The 16,528-nt window shown below is 34.0% G+C and overlaps 2 protein-coding genes, 1 long non-coding RNA gene and 1 pseudogene across 3 annotated transcripts; 2 read left to right on the top strand and 2 right to left on the bottom strand.

Annotated features, from left to right (window-relative positions):
• Positions 1-302: 302 nt before the first annotated feature.
• LOC123206678 lies at positions 303-6,717 on the bottom strand (annotated as a pseudogene).
• An 881-nt stretch (positions 6,718-7,598) lies between these two features.
• On the top strand, positions 7,599-10,742 carry LOC123206675 (putative Peroxidase 48). The gene is made up of 4 exons (XM_044623875.1): positions 7,599-8,036; positions 8,324-8,521; positions 9,844-10,009; positions 10,101-10,742. The coding sequence occupies exons 1-4, from the start codon at positions 7,731-7,733 to the stop codon at positions 10,517-10,519; spliced, it is 1,089 nt and encodes a 362-aa protein (XP_044479810.1). The 5' UTR covers positions 7,599-7,730; the 3' UTR covers positions 10,520-10,742.
• A 3,046-nt stretch (positions 10,743-13,788) lies between these two features.
• Positions 13,789-16,208, bottom strand: LOC123206684 (transcription factor MYB63-like). The gene is made up of 3 exons (XM_044623884.1): positions 15,938-16,208; positions 15,105-15,234; positions 13,789-15,016 (listed from the first exon to the last, which is right to left on the bottom strand). Exons 1-3 carry the CDS (start codon positions 16,074-16,076, stop codon positions 14,128-14,130), a joined length of 1,158 nt encoding a protein of 385 aa, XP_044479819.1. The 5' UTR covers positions 16,077-16,208; the 3' UTR covers positions 13,789-14,127.
• LOC123206685 lies at positions 14,238-15,633 on the top strand. Its single transcript, XR_006500107.1, has 2 exons — positions 14,238-14,371; positions 14,841-15,633. It is a non-coding gene; the product is annotated as an uncharacterized LOC123206685 (long non-coding RNA).
• Positions 16,209-16,528: the final 320 nt, after the last annotated feature.

Here is a 16,528-nt window from a genome sequence, read left to right as displayed (position 1 = left end):
AGTTTTCAAAAAGTTGTCAATAAATTTATCTTTTTTAACAATTTTTTATTAACAAGGGTGGCGAATCCATCTTTTTCGTCTTCTTCTTAGACAATTCCTCTTTCATTGTTACAATAGACCGTTATTCTTTCTCTCCAGGGGCTCATTCGATAATTCATTGTCAATTTAAGCTGAACTTTTCTGTTTGAAGCCCAGCACAAACTGGTCCTTGTTTGGAATCAGTTATATTATGGATTGAACTTGACAAATACTTCAAAATCTCGACTCTGGTTACCTATGATAATGTGATTGACTAGTGGTTCTTAGATTCAAAACATTTTAAAGTTTTATTCCTTGCGAGAATGAGTTTGACAATAATTACTAGTTTTTAAAATGCTAGTCTACATATAGTTGCTACAAAGAAAAAATTTAGTTTCATCACCAAAAATCAGAACAAGAACACTCACCACCACTAAAATGGTGAAACCTGTAAGGGTCTCTCAATATAATTCTTCTCCTTGTGATCTTACAAATAAACTTGTAAACAGAATGGCAATCACCACAGACCCTAAGGTTCTTGAAAATCCTAATAGTTGAACCTTCGGGAGTATTTGACAAGGCAAATGCAAGGGCAAGTCTCTCACTGTGGTTCCAAAGATTGTGCTCCTTTTGCTCTTCATCCATATCTTGCAATGACTGCGCTGTGTCAGGAAAATAACCTGCTTCTTTAATCATTCTCCTAAGCTCTTCCAACTTCGCATATATCAGTCTAGCCTGTGAATGTGACTGGTCTCCCATCCCAAATGAACTCACTCCATCTTTCAACTTAACCCAACTGCAAGCAGGCTTCTTTTTTATTTTATTCGATACCATTTGGCTCCTGACATTCTCTACATCCTCCCATCTCCCCGTCGTTGCACAAACATTTGAATAAAGAACATAATTCGAATCATCTGATGGATCCAACTCAAAAAGATGTTTTGCAGCCTTCCTTGCAAGCTCCAGATTGCCATGGATTTTACATGAAGCTAGCAAGCTCCGCCACACCAGGTCGTTAGGTGGGACTGGCATTTCATTGATGAAAGTTTCTGCCTCTGTAAGCCTTCCTGATCTTCCAAGCAGATCAATAATACATACACAATGCTCTATACCTGCTGGAACACTGAATTTTCTAGTCATTGCAGTGTAGTATTCAAGACCTTCCTCCACTAGACCCCCATGACTACATGCAGAGAGAAGAGAGACAAAAGTAACATGGTCAGGTTTCACATGTTTCAGCATTTCATGAAAAGTTTCTCTAGCTTTCTGGAAATATCCATGTCTGGCAAAAGCTGATATCAGTATGTTCCATGATAACCAACACCGATTTACTGGTTCAGGAACTATTCTTAAGACATCATCCATTTCACCACACTTGCCATACATATCCATAGCAGCATTTTTAATGAAAGGATCTGAGTCAAATCCGAGTTTCATTGCTAAACTATGAAGTTGTTGACCTTCCTCTAATGTGGCCAGTTTTGCAGTAGCAGCAAGGCCTTCGGAGAGACTGAACTGATCTAATTCGACTCCAGTGTGTCTCATCTTCACAATAAGCTTTAAAATTTCCTCCCCATGGCCATGATGAGAATTTGCGGCAATCATGGCATTCCATGAGACTGAATTCTTATTTGATAATCCATCAAAGATGTAGTTACTTGAACTGAGATCCCCACACTTGGCATACATTGTGATGAGGGAATTCTGAACATATTTATTTGATTCAAATCCCATTAGAACTATATGTCCATGGATTGGCATACCATGCTTTAGTAGATCCTGAGGTGTCAAACAAGCACCGAGAACATTTGCAAATGTAATGTAGTTCATAGGTGTCCCTTCTTCTTTCATTAATATATAAGCTTCCACTGCTGCATTTGAGTCTTCAATTTCAGCATAACCACCAATGAGTGCATTCCAAGTCACTGTGTCGCACTGGGGCATCATCTGGAATACCCATTTGGCCTCAACCATCATACCAGACTTTGCATACATGCTGACTAATGCATTGCCAACGACCAAATTGTCATGTAGGCCCATAAGAGTTACCAGAGCATGAACAATCTTACCTTGAACAGCCAACTCAGGATCCGAGCAAGCGGCCAATGCACTTGTAAAAGTCACATAGTTGTGTATTTTTTGCTTCTGGAGCATATTAGAGAAAACTTCCAAGGCATGTAAGCACTTCCCATCCTGAACATAGCAAGCAATCAAGGAATTCCATGAGATCAAATCCCTCTCTGGCATTTCTTGAAATACAAACTCTGCATCTTGAGATCTTCCAGCCTCAGAATACATGGTGAGCAGGGTGTTGCATACACAAATATTTGAATCCAGACCCAACTTAACTACTAGACCATGAATTCCCCTGCCCCACTTCAAATTATCCGCAGAACCACAGATAGATAACAAACTTGACAGTGTAGTAGAATTTACTTCCTCATGAATATAACGCATCGAATAAAAACATCGCAGTGCTTTCTCACAAAGGCTACCATGTACAAACACAGAAATCATTGAATTCCATGATATTGTGTCCCGTTTATGCATGCTCTCAAAGATATGGCAAGCCTCTTTTACATTCCCTAAATTACCAAACATGGAAATAAGAGAGTTTGGCACAGAAAGAGTATTCTCTAATCCAAACTTTATAACATCACCAAGAACTTGATAACCCAACAAATCATTTTCTATCAATCCACAAGAAGTAATCACCGTGGACAACGTGTTCTCATTGCAGCTGACACCTTCACATTTCATGTGCCTATATATACTCACAACTTCCATCACATTCCCACATCCCAGATATGCAGCCATCAATGAAGTCCAAGAAACTACGTTCCTATTTGGCATTTCCTCAAAGACTCTCCTAGCTTCAGCAACAAGCCTATATGCTCCATAAAAGTGCAAAAGTGAAGTACCCACAAAAACATCACACGATAAACCAACTTTGATACTCAAGCAATGCACCTGAACTCCTGCACAAACCATTATCCCTGACCTATCACAAGCCGTTGCCAAACTCGCAACAAAAACCCCATTTGGATTAACACCAAAACTCAACATTTCCCTCAACAAACTGAACGATTCTTTATAAAACCTCAATCTAACAAGCCCTGAAATCAAGTTATTCCAAGAAGCATCGTTTCTCTCGCTCATTTTATCGAACACGTAACGGGCAAAGGCCATACAACCAAACTTTGAGTACATATTTATTAAAGTATTGTTATAAAACACGCCAAGATTGGCCAAACCCTGGATGCAAAGCGCATGCAAGGCTTTGCCAGTGGGTTCTTTACTGATTTGAGAAAAACCCTTTTGATAGAAGCATGATATTTCGGGGTTCGGGTGGTCTGAGAGGGAAATAAAGGCAGGGCTTGAGTGTGATTCTTGTTGCTTTGTCAGGCATGATGAGAGAGTTGCTGTTGAAATAGCTCGTGGGTTCAAGAGGGTTTGAATTTGGCGGGAAGCAATGCATACCGGTGAGCTTCTGAGTTTGAAAGCTGAGAGTTTATTATAAGACCTGGCCAGCTTTAGTTTTCTGTTATGGCAACCTCACGTATCGGCACCTTGTAAATCTGTTACGTTAAAATTATATCATGTTATCTTCCCTTTTGCAAGGTGTTTCCTTTTTTTTTCTTCCTGTAAATCTTCACACCCTAAATATCGGAAGCTATAGGCAGGGTTTACTAAGTCTGAGAAGGACATAAAGTTGATAAGTCGAGTTTAAGGTTTACGGAAAAGGCGATGTGAAATGACTACCTTTGTTCTTCAACAAAAAATGATTTTGTTACAATAGATTTGTTAAAAACACTGGATAGGTTTCCGGGTTGATTTTGGATCCTTAGAAGGTTGGAACCAAAACCAAGACTGTTATAACCGATTTCAAAAAAGAAAAAAGAAAATTGAAACATTAGTTACTCAAAAGTTTTGATTAGGGTTTATGAAAAAAATCGAAATGGAACAACTTTTTCTAGTCTTTTATATGTTATAACAAAACATCGTCATTTTGTTCTGACAAATTTGAAAAATACTAAGCACTGTACATCAGGTTTTGGATTTGGTTCTTGAGTCAATTCGGCCCACTGACACGTCCAGTTACAGCCGATCCCGAGTAGGAAACAGATTGTCAGGTACACAAAGGACTTCAACCATTATATTCAAATATTAATATTTGAACCATATTACAATTTATACATTAATAACCTCTGCTACAAGATGCAAGGATTCACCAGCGGTAAAGCATCTCTCACCAGGGTGACAGATCTGACAACCAAATTAAGACGGAGCTACACAAGTGGAAAATAAGAAACAAAACAGGGATCTGAGCACTGCTCATCGTAGAATTAATTTGAAGGGAAATCATTTGAAGATTGTAATCTCTGCAAAAATTTTCTCAAGAGAAAACCATGAAACTGAAAAACACAAACACTATATCATTCATTCCAAAAGAACACTGCAAATCAGTATATACAAAAAGAAAGTACTAAATCAAGGTAGGCAAAAATGCAGTCATTCTTCTATACTTTTACTTGAATTTCCAGTTATGAGCTGATCGAGGTGCACTTGAAATGCCTTCATAGTATCGTGAATCAAGCTTCTTCTTGTTCCAGTCCTTGACAAAGTCTGAGAAATACTTGCGTGCCGTGTCGGTTGAAAGATCAGAAAAGAACAATTTCTTTTCTTCTTTTAACCAGGTAGCAAACTCATTATTTTTAGAGTAGTAATCCTCATTGGTCAGCTCTTGGATTTCATGTTTCTGAGGAAAAAAAATTGGACCATAAATATCAAGAAATTAGGATACGGAGCAAAGATTAAATTAAATTCATATCAACCCAACACATATGCCTATCCCCTCTGCTCAATCAAAATGGAAAATTATTAAAAACTCACCATAGCAATTAAGCTTTCAACAAAACTAATTCACTATGTTTGCTCCAAAATCAATTTAAGTTTTTCAGTTTTCAATCACAAGTACAAGAAGAAGAAGGTTCTGCCACAGAAAAGCCAGATTGCAGGACTTAAAATATTTGGAAATAATTTCTGTTTTCAGCCTTGGATTTTTTCACATAAACCTTATACGATTCATTACAAAGTATAACAATATAATCAATTTTGCAGAATAATAGAACTTACAGAATGGTCATTGCCTTTGCGATGTTTATCTCTGTGCTTATCCCTTGATTTCTTTTCTGAGACAAAGTGTCATGTCAATACATCATAACCATATAGAAAGTTTCTACTAAAAGCACCAAAAAATAATACTGATACTTCAGAAAATGTATTGTATTAAACAAATAGATGCTTTACACAAGAGCATTAAACTCATCACTCATAGAATCAATCCATAATAAGACAATAACCAATACAATGAGTTACCTCAATATCTATCATAAAGTCCACTTGCTTGTAAAGTAACATCATCATTTGTTTCACAGATCATTTAAGCAGATAATTCATCCCACTTTTTTAAAGAAAGGAGGTAAAATATGCATCTTTTCAGTTTCGGACTATAAAATTTACAGTTTTACATATTATTCTTGAACCAATTACTGACTTTTTACATTCGAGCGCGTAATCATAAATATCTCAATCATCCAACCTCCCAACACAAATTTAAAACTTTGTGGAAATATTACTCAACATTTGCATCTAGTGGTGGATTCAAGCAGCTAGCTCAAGCTTAACTCATTAAAGCTGGTGATGAGTTCACCAGAGAATCTGGCAGAAAAAACAAGGGTCACCACAGATAAAGAAGAAGAAGAATTGCCAGAGAAGATGAAAAATCGTCAAAGAAGATGAAAAGTTGGTTGAGAAAATGAATCTACTGACGATTTTCCAATGACTCGGTCGAGTCAAGCTGGGGCTACCCTGCTCAAGCTTGACTCATTTAAGTTGAACACTGAACCAAGCACAAGCTGGCTCTGATCCACCACTATTAAGCATCCAAGATCTACACCTTGACACCATGTTTAATAATCACTAGACCCTGAAGATCAAACAAGAAGCTAAAGCCCAAGAACGGTATTTAAGCTCTAACAAACAAGCCAATAACAATAGATATGAAATCAAACCCACTAAACACAAGGAACAGCTAGTGGCTTGAGAACCAAATTACACTACCGAAACACATACTAAATCAAGAGTAATATAACCAAATAAAGAAACAGAAACCGAACTCCAGTTCGAATTTGATCTTAGTTCTTAAACTGGAGAAAGCATTGAACAAAGTATCAAATGTTGATAAAAAGAGACAATAATCGACCCACATGCAAAATAATAAATAAATAAACAAATACAATTTCAAAATCAAACCATACCCAGTTCAATAATTAACCTAAACAGTAATAAAATAATTTAAGCCGAAATTTTGAAAACAAATAAAAATAATACCTTTATCAGAACGATCTTTATGAGATTTCTTCTCCTTTCCCTTTTCTCTTTTATCGCTTCGATGTTTCTTGCTTCTTCTTTCATCTTCAGATTCAGAAGAGGGGCTTCTCTTCCTGCTCTTCTTCTTCTCCTTCGACTTTCCTTCGCCTCCCATTTTTTCTCTGACGATGGAAGGCAAATGTTGCTGCGAGAGCCCGATTAGCTGATAAAATTCTGTGCAACGACTTGTCGTTTTTTCCGATTTAATATACGACAGTTCTCTTTAAAGAATTTTCTTTTTAGGACAAATTTGACCCCAAGATTGAATAAAAATTACGCTGTCGTACCCAGCGTTAATAAAAATCCCATTATGAATAAATTTATATTACGTATCCTTCTAATGAACACTAAGTTAGGAATCAATTTGGATTGGGATTTAATCTATGGGGTCCATGTGGGTCTTGGCTGATCTAACATCGTGGGATTAATAATAATAGATTAAATAAATATTAAAATAATATTCCATTAAATAAAATTATAATATGTTAGTATGTAATATATATTTTTTACTAAATTATAAAATTTAAAACAATACATAACTAAATAGAATTTTAACTTGTAAAAATCTCAATAACTACAAAATTTTATTAAAAAACAATGTACAAATCTTTTGTACATAAAATGTTTATTATAATTAAATAATTTTAAATTAAAAATAAAAATAAATAGTTAAATTATTTGATCATATATAACACATCGATTTATTTATATTTATTAATAACAAATTATATATATAAAAGATATTATTGATTATGGGATAAAAATATTTTGAAATATGGAATCATTACTTTTTTAATTAAAGTGATTGAGTATTTTATTGATGAAACTCGACTTTTAAATTTTATTGTTAGAAGAACAAAATTTTTAAATTTTTTATTACAAAAATTAAGCTTTTATTATTTTTTATTAAAGAAATCCAATTAATTACCTTTAATTATGATTATTCAAAATCTTTAATGATGAATTTTAAAATTTTGGTTTATTATACAAAATAAATTAATAATTAGATTCTTTTAATAATAAAATATAAATGTTTAATTTGTTTAATTAAAAAAATATATATCACTATATAATGCATTTATCTATATTACCTTGTAGGCCCCGCTTATTTATAAACTTTCAGTTTTACCCCTAATACGGTTAATTCCTAACAATCTTTTCCCGCTCTGTCTGAGAGCTCTTCAGAAAACTCTCGAACTCTTTGCCACCTGCAGCTTCACCTTCTTCTCTTTCTCTCAGGAAATCCAAAGAACTCATTCAACAAACTAAGAACCTAAAATATGCTCAATTTAGTGAACAAATGGGTGCTTTTGGTTCTGTTAATCTCGTTTCTTTTCTCTCTGAGAACCCCGAGAAAAGGTACCCAAAGAGAGGAGATCGAAACGCACCCAGTCTTTTCAGTCTTTCTGCAAACTCAAGAAGGCAATTCTTTGGGGCCAAATCCTGGCCTAGAGTATGACCATTACAGAGACTCGTGTCCTGAAGCTGAGAAGATTGTGAGGTCAATAATGTCCAGGCTTTATGCTAAGCAGAAAGATGTCCCTGCCGCTCTCTTGCGCCTCTTTTTCCACGACTGTTTCATCAGGGTATATTGATGCTTTTTGTTGCTTCTTTTCTTGATTCTTGCTTCTCTTTTACCTTCTCTCAAATGGGTTTTGTCAATTTCTTTTACTTCTTTTGCTTCTTTTGCTCTTGTGTGTTTGTTCACAAGGTAATTCTGTTGGTGATTTTGCTTCTTCTTAGCTCTAATCTGATTGAATTAGGTTTGTTCTTATGCCTTGGATTGTGATTGGTTCATTATACACTTTGTAGCTTGCTAAGGTCTTGGATATGAGAATTGTTTTTAATTTTGAGGGGGTTTTTCTTGAACCAGGGTTGTGATGCTTCATTGTTCTTGGATGACAGCCATGGCAGTATGAACTATTCCATAGAGAGGCAGGCTGTTCCCCATAGCACCCTGAAGGGTTTTGATAAAATTGATCTGATTAAGGCAGAGCTTGAAAAGGCTTGTCCTGGGGTGGTTTCTTGCGCTGACACACTAGCACTTGCCACCAGAGATGGCATTCTTCTGGTATGCTTCAATCCTCATTTTAGCTCTTTCTGATGTTGTCTGGATTCGTATATAGAAGATCACTTAAATTCGTAAGATATTGTCCACTTTAACTTTCATTAGTCTCACGGTTTTGTCTTAAAAAAGCGTCTCACAAGGAGGAAGGAAACAATGGGCGTGTATATTAATCTAAACCCTCAACTTCTATGCTATGTTAGATTTTTGGCATTTAACAGTTTTGCTGATAGAATTGAGAAAATATATTAAAATTGTGGGAGGCTTTTGAACAAGAAACCAACCTTATTATGGCTAGCTATAGAACACGTCAATTGGCCAGGCCAAATGGCTTGAAACAGGAACTTATATCTTAATCGGATAAAACTCAGCCCGATATTGTAGCGTGTTAGACCTAACTCATGAGCCTTTCAAATCGAGCCATGAGCTTTAATATTAAGTTTATGAGTCAACTTAGTCCGACACATTATTCTTTATAAAAATAAAAATTAAAAAAAATTAGTCGACAGAAGGACAAAGCGGAAGCCCTTCTGCTTGCCACAAAGGCAGAAGCCTTAATTTTTTTTAAAAAAATTAATTAATTAATTAATTAATTTTCTCCATACAAATCAATCCAACTCTTCATGAATTTCAATTCTTTCATTATATTCTCAATCTTATTTTCTCTTATCAACTCTCTTTTGAAAATTATCTAAATTCACAAATAATAATTTTTTATATTTATAATTTTATTTTCATTTTAATTTATTATTATAAAATATTAAAAATTAATTCAATATTAAAAAAATTCAAAGATTTGGATGTTAAAAATGAGTAGATAAATGATATAGTATATATATTTTATTTATGTTTGTAATTTATATAGTATATAAATTAATTTATTTGTACTATATTATAAACTTATAATATTTTTCATCATGCAACCATAATATTCCTTCGTCACAAATGGAGAATTATAAATAAAATGTTAGACATATTGTTCTTGATTTTAATAATTAAAAAATAATTTACATTTAAAAATTTTAATTAAAATTTTTAAAAAAATTATTTAAATTGACCAGCACATTTAAAACCCGGCCCATTTATATATAAGGTGGGGTTTTGGACTTTCAAAAATATATAGGATCGGCCCGGCCTGAAAGCCCATTAATGTACAGGCCTTGGACCCGGCCCAACCCAGCCTATTGCCATCTCCAGCTAGCTGTGTTTTGAAGCTTTAATTTGTTTTTTCAGAGTCAGAAGTATGCTCTTGTGAATGATCGGATGTGTTAATTTTCTTTCTTATATTTCAGCACCCTGATGTGTTCATTTGTATCTAATTATCACAGCAAGGTGGCCCATACTATCCAGTGTTTACAGGCAGGAGAGACAGTAGTGAATCATACTTTCAGGAAGCTACGGCCGAGATTCCAAAACCTGACGGCAATCTTTCCGAGACACTTCATTTGTTCTCTCTCAGAGGCTTCAATGAAAGAGAAACAGTCAGTCTTTTAGGTACACAGACACTTTAACCTCTCTAATTTATCTCCTGTCTTAAATTTCATTGCTTGAATTAGAATTTTTACATTGCTGTTGCAATCTGAAGGCTCTCACAACATTGGAAAAATAAGCTGTCACTTCATTCAAGACCGCCTCTACAACTTTACAGGGACAGGCCAACCGGACCCAACTATTGCTGCTGATTCTCTGAATGAACTGAGACTGCATTGCCCGGCCAACAACAACAGCAGCAGAGTTAACGATTCTGCGATTTCATCCGGATCAGATTTCGACACACACTATTTTCGGAGCTTGCTGAGAGGGAGAGGACTACTCTTTGTTGATCAGCAATTGATGGCTGATGAGAAAACTGCAAGCCTGGTAAAGGCTTATGCATCAGGCGATGGAACAGTCTTCAGAATGGACTTTGCCAGGGCCATGGTTAAGATGTCAAACCTTGGTGTTCTGTCGGGATCTCAAGGTCAGGTCAGGATTAACTGTTCCTTGCCTGCTGAAAATTCCTGATGGTTTCAGAACCCCAACCACTATAAACTCTTAAGAAAAATCTCTTTTCATTCTTTCATTAGCTGAATATTTTATATGTTAGTTCAGCTTTATGTTGAACCAGACAGGTTCATTTGCACACAAATATAAGCAGGATTTGCCATTAATCTCTGTTTGTTGGCTTTAATGCTTGATTCTGGAAGTTAGAATTGTAATGAAATTTCCCAGGGAGAAATTCTCACCATGACTCATTTAATAAATTTTCCTAGACAAACAATACAAACCTGAATACTTTAAGAGGCAAAATTACTTCTAGGGTTGAATTCGAGTTAAGTCGAGCCTCAACATTGGTTGGCTCTAGCTTGGATCAAAACGGCTAATTTAAGCTCATTTAAGTTATTTAAATATGTTGTTAAAGGGTTATTAGTAAGATAATTAGTATTGTTAATAGAATAAATAGTATTACCAACAAGATAAATAGTATTATCAGAGAGAAATCTGAATCAAACTTAAATCGAATTATTGAATTAAAGCTTCAACTTGAATCGAGAGAACACCATGTCAAGCCAACTTTTGCTAGCTCAGCTTGGATTTAGCTCTAATTACTTCAAAACGTGGAAAACAAGAACCAAATGAGCTGCTTTCAAGCTGATCCTGTTAGCTTTTGTAATTGATATCTCTATTTATCTAATCTTAGATCTAGCAGAGATGGAATGGACAATGTGAAGAGATTAAAGATTCTGGTGATAATGCGACAATAAAATTTAGTGATTACAGTATTATTCAACTTTAAAACATGGATAACCTATCGGTAAAATTATCAAATACGAACATAGTCAAATGATGTTATACAATACTTTTAGATAAATTTTATATTGATAAAACACATAAGAGATGTTAAGTATATATGAACATTTCACATTATTTTGGAACGATAAGAGAATATTTATTAAACAGCTCATAAGTTCTTAAGCTATCAAAACTTATTTTAAGTTATAAACCCAAAAATAAAATCGTAATAGATTATGTTTCAAAAACTCAATTATATTGTAACATATGCAAATCAATAATATTTTATGTAGCAATGATTAATACAAACATAAACACAAAGACTAATATATTATTATATAATTAATTAATAATAAAATAATATTAAATTACTTGATAATTTGTTGTTATTCTTATTTCGTACTTATATCTATTTTCGGGGCATGTAATATTATTTTTGCAAATAAACCTAATTGGGAACAAATGCTTGTGGCCAAAATTGGATGTGATGTGGCTTTCCCACAAGCACATAAGGACAATAATTTTGTAAAAGCCCATAGCTACCTTTCATTCATTTCACTCGCTTGAACCACTTTTTCTTGCTCTTGGCCAAATCAAGGGTTGGTAAAAATCAATTTTGGAAATATATATTCTATCTTAGCTTGATTTTCTGCCACAAAACTTCAAAGTGTAGGGACCCGAAAAAGTTATTTATAAGAAATAAAATTTAATTGTTGTTAGTGGAGAATTTCACCAACCCACTAGGTGATTGATTAGTCGTAATGTCAATACGTAATATTTTGTTTTTACCTCAATTTTGGAAAAACAAAACAAGTCATTTCCCACTTAAAAAAAAAAAAAAGGCAAATATGTCTAATTTTTAAATTTGAATCGGACACTCATAAAGATAAATGTTTGGTATGTAAGGTGTACAGTCCAATTGATAGATGATGTCAATATAATATAATTGAAATTTTAAAACAAATTTAGTTATATAATATCAACATGACATTATGATAGTATGTTTAGATTAATCTAACGATTAAATTACGATTCAATGTGATTCATTTAGTTTAATCATAAATTAATCTAATTTAATAACTAAAATAAGTTTTAATAATTATCTAAATTAAATTTAATACTATTTTCTAATCAAATTAACGTATCTAGTTCAGATTTGGAAACACAAATTAGGAATACCAACTACAATGTGGACAAGAGAAAAAGGTGTTTTGATTTTGACCTATCTTATTCAACTTATTACTAAGCTTGATGAGTTGTCTTTCATTAGATGGAAAAATTAAGAGAATTGTGACAATTGTCAAAGAGATAATTAAATGATTTCTCATTGATTGTTACACTTTTTCATAATTTCTTAGGTTTTTTTTCCTATTTGGGGTTATTTTTTCTGGCTTTGGGGCCTTGAGAGGGATGGTTGAATGTGCTAACTAGTGTCCATAAATATTAAATTCATTGCTGAATTTATGGTTATGATTATTTAGACAATTCTTTGAACCAATTGTGCATGTTATTGACTAAGTTTAGATTCTCTTTAATTTGAATTGTAATACTAACATCAATTCTTCAATCATTAATTTGCTTAACCATGTTTCAACATCCTTCAACCAATACAAAGCATTGTTTTAAAATCCGAATTGGTTTGGTCAATCTGACAAGGAATTGGTTCCCATCCAATCCATTGAATGGTTAGAACCCATATTAGTAAATTCCATAATTGTGGGTAAGTTTAACATAAATAATATCATTTAAGATATATAAACTAAACACAATGGTAATTCTTTGAACTGTTCTGAGAATCATATTGGACATAAACTTAGGGTAAGTTCGATCAAAACTTGCCCCAAAAATCAACTTTTAGCTTTCGAATTAAGATAAACCATGGTTAAACTATTAGAATCAATTTGTTTTGCAGTTTGATGCTAATATGACATAAGTTTTTACTTAACCTATCTTTTATATGGAAAATAAAAAATATTGTTATTAGTGAGATTTCATAAAACCTTATCACTTGATATAATGTATGTGTCATCAGACCGAATTCATTTTTATGTTAATATAATTTAGATTTTATATTTAATGATTAATCATTAATTTAACCAGTTTGTCCACCGGTTGAACCAAGCTAATATTTTTGCTGAGAAAACACCTATTTTGGGTATGAAAACATTGCTTCTTCACATACCCTTTTGTCAAAACCATGAAACGGATATTGAAATCCTGAGGAGCCTTGGAGTTTAATTCACAGAAAAATGAAAAAAAAAAAAAATGTTACCAATTTGAAACATATGACCCAAAAATAAGAAAGGGGGAAAATGACAAGCCACTTGAGTTGCACCAAATACAAACTCATGTTTTAGGCAAATTTCAACCACAATCTTCCTCTAGGTTGAGTAAACATAAGGATCACGCATAAGAGTTTTTCAACTCCTGTTAATGGCAGCAATCACCTGAACCAGATATTATTTTTTATGGCATGGAAACCAAGTCATATTGATTACATATCTTATAAAATTCATCTATATAATAAATTCCCATTTCATATTCAACCCTAACTCTCACATTTTCAAGGTGAAGAGACCCAAAAGTATCATACATCAAGAGAAAAAGCCTCACCAACCCACTCAGAAATCTTTGAATTTTAAGCAGTTTGAATGTTGAACAGTTTGCTTGACGCCTATGAATTACACCGTATTTTAAAATACATGTAAGATGAAGGCCTAATATGTTAGAAAAGAAGAAAGAAAAAAGCACTTTCTAATGCGCATATGGAGGCAGTCAATTTTGACAAGCTGATCTAATCTAAGAACTTTTACTGACTTGTAACACTGTATAATAGTTATTCAGATAAGTGAACTGTGTGGTGAGGAAAGCCATCGTTGAAAGTAACTTATGGCAGGGTCAACTTCTGGTTTCAGCAGTATCTCATAAGTTTCTGGGATTAGAGGCTGAACTGCAGCATCATTCTTTGCCGCAATTTCTTGGTTTTGATCCCCTGTAATTTCCAAACCCAGCTCGGATTCTAAGTGACGAAGCCACTCCCTGTGATCGACTTCATCGATGTTATGTGCATCTTGGGGGCTTGAGGTATGCCTTGCCTCCACTTGATCTCCTAATTGAAGTTCTTCATTAGATTGGAATGACTCTAAGCTATATAACATGTTCCAAAAATCTAAATCTGACTCCAATGGAATTTCAAGCAGATTTTCTGAAATGTCTGGTTTATTCACCTCTTCTAATGTGTTTATATTATACTCATACGGTTCACTGAACTCGAACAGTAATGAATCAGTCATGTCATTGTCATTAGGCCTTGCAGCATCAACTTGGCTAGAATTTGAGAAACTGGAGTTAAGGGAAGAGCAAGAAGAAGTTGACACTTCTTTTTGCTTCTCCTTGGTGGAGTTGTTTTGTGTTAATTCTTCTGTTTCTAAATTTTGCTGTGCTTTCTCCAGTGCTGTCATGTTATAGCCTGCTTTGCGAGGTCTCTTCACCTCGCGCCCTTCATCCCATTGATTCTTATCAAGATCACTATCTGCACTTCTTTTGCCTGCAGGCCACTTAAGTGTGCTAAATGAATAGGAGGAACATGAACTTAAGGATGATAATTCCTTTGATTCCCGGTCCGTACTAGCATCTTTTGACGCCAATTTTTTCTTCAAATGCGTGTTCCACACATTTTTAATCTCATTATCTGTTCTTCCTGGCAAATGAGACGCAATTTTCGACCACCTGGAAAATCAATTTGCTACATGTTGTCAGGCCAAGGCGATTCACTGAAAGCAAAATTAGTTAACACAGGTTTCTGCAGCACGCTTACTTATTCCCCAGAGTCTGATGTAACTTCATTATTGTCTCCTCTTCCTCTGCAGAGAAATTTCCTCTCTTCACATCAGGCCTCAGGTAATTAATCCATCGCAGACGGCAACTTTTACCGCAACGTAACAATCCTATGAAAACAAAGATAACCAATGAGAACCGAATCTATCTTTGTCCAAGCACAAAAAATAAACGCATTCTGCAGTCCTTGTCATTGAAGTCCACATTGTCTACCTTTATTGTTTTATACATAATTTTAGTGCCTAATTGCTTTGAAAAATTGCCTTAAACTCAATCATTTGCACACTATTTTCTTCTCCAAATTGAATACCATTCTAGTTTGAATGGGATGAGGATAAAGCTCTGTATATAAGCCAGAAGAACAAGGCTCGTGGCATTGCAATGTGGTTTTAGTCATTGGTCATAAAAAAAATTGGCAATCTTTTAATTTTTTCACTTACAAAAAATGGTATATACAGTGTACTACAGTTAAATTTTCCACATAAAGAGAGGATTTTTTTAACAGACCATTTATGCTGCAGATTTTGGTGATTTCTTTCTTTTCTTGCTGTGACATTTAACATAACATATCACAGTGACATTAATGGTGAACCTGTCAGGATGTGCATTAGACAAACTAACCCAGATTTCAAAATCAGATTTTTAGGTAAAAAGTTTGAGACTTTTGTCTTCTTGGTGATGTTTGGTGAGCTTCTGCATACAGTGAACAATGAATGGAACAGTAATAACAAATAAACCAAACATGAAAATGAAACCCAGATGGGTTGAAATGCGAAAAAGGAAAAAAAATGGAAGTTATTGAAATTAACTAACCAGCTTGTTTAGGGAGAGCCCTCCAGTTATCATGGCCATGCTCCTGAATAAAAGTGATGAGTCTCAAGTCCTCAGCAGGGCTCCATGGTCCTCTCTTAACTTGACTCTTATCACAACAGGGTGATCTTCCTTTCCCCATTATGAAGATGAAGATGATTCAAAAGTTGTTTACTCTCAACTCAAGGAAGCTAGAAATTTAACAAGTAATATTGGACTTACCCCACAGCACACTCTGGCTTTCTCTATATATAGAGAGAAACCGAGAGGGATAGAAAAACCAAAATGTAATAGTGTTAGGCAGATTTTTTTGTTTTTATACCCAGATCCGTCTGTATTTATTAGATAGATAAATCTAAAACATATAATATATAAAAAAATATTAGGCTTATATATATATATATATATATATATATATATATATATATATATATATATATATTTCTCATTACTTAAAAACAATAAACAAGACTGATTAAATGGTATATAAACTTTTAAACTATAAAGTAATGTAACATTTTAAGTAAATATCACACCGATAAATCACAAAAAATTGCTAACGACTAAATATGTATGGACATTTTACAGCCCTTG

This window comes from Mangifera indica, unplaced genomic scaffold (genome assembly GCF_011075055.1).
Source record: "Mangifera indica cultivar Alphonso unplaced genomic scaffold, CATAS_Mindica_2.1 Un_0045, whole genome shotgun sequence".
Classification (NCBI taxonomy): domain Eukaryota; kingdom Viridiplantae; phylum Streptophyta; class Magnoliopsida; order Sapindales; family Anacardiaceae; genus Mangifera; species Mangifera indica.
Note: the sequence above shows the minus strand (reverse complement) of the source record. Positions and strands in the feature narration are given on the sequence as shown.

Bases quoted from the DNA above. Each gene is read 5' to 3' on its own strand.
- LOC123206675 (XM_044623875.1), top strand. From the start codon at position 7,731: ATGCTCAATTTAGTGAACAAATGGGTGCTTTTGGTTCTGTTAATCTCG. The intron at 8,037-8,323 runs GTATATTGATGC...TTCTTGAACCAG, and splicing joins TCCACGACTGTTTCATCAGG to GGTTGTGATGCTTCATTGTT. The intron at 8,522-9,843 runs GTATGCTTCAAT...TAATTATCACAG, and splicing joins CCAGAGATGGCATTCTTCTG to CAAGGTGGCCCATACTATCC.
- LOC123206684 (XM_044623884.1), bottom strand. From the start codon at position 16,076: ATGGGGAAAGGAAGATCACCCTGTTGTGATAAGAGTCAAGTTAAGAGA. The intron at 15,235-15,937 runs GTTAGTTAATTT...TTGTTTTCATAG, and splicing joins GGCTCTCCCTAAACAAGCTG to GATTGTTACGTTGCGGTAAA. The intron at 15,017-15,104 runs GTAAGCGTGCTG...TTGATTTTCCAG, and splicing joins CATCAGACTCTGGGGAATAA to GTGGTCGAAAATTGCGTCTC.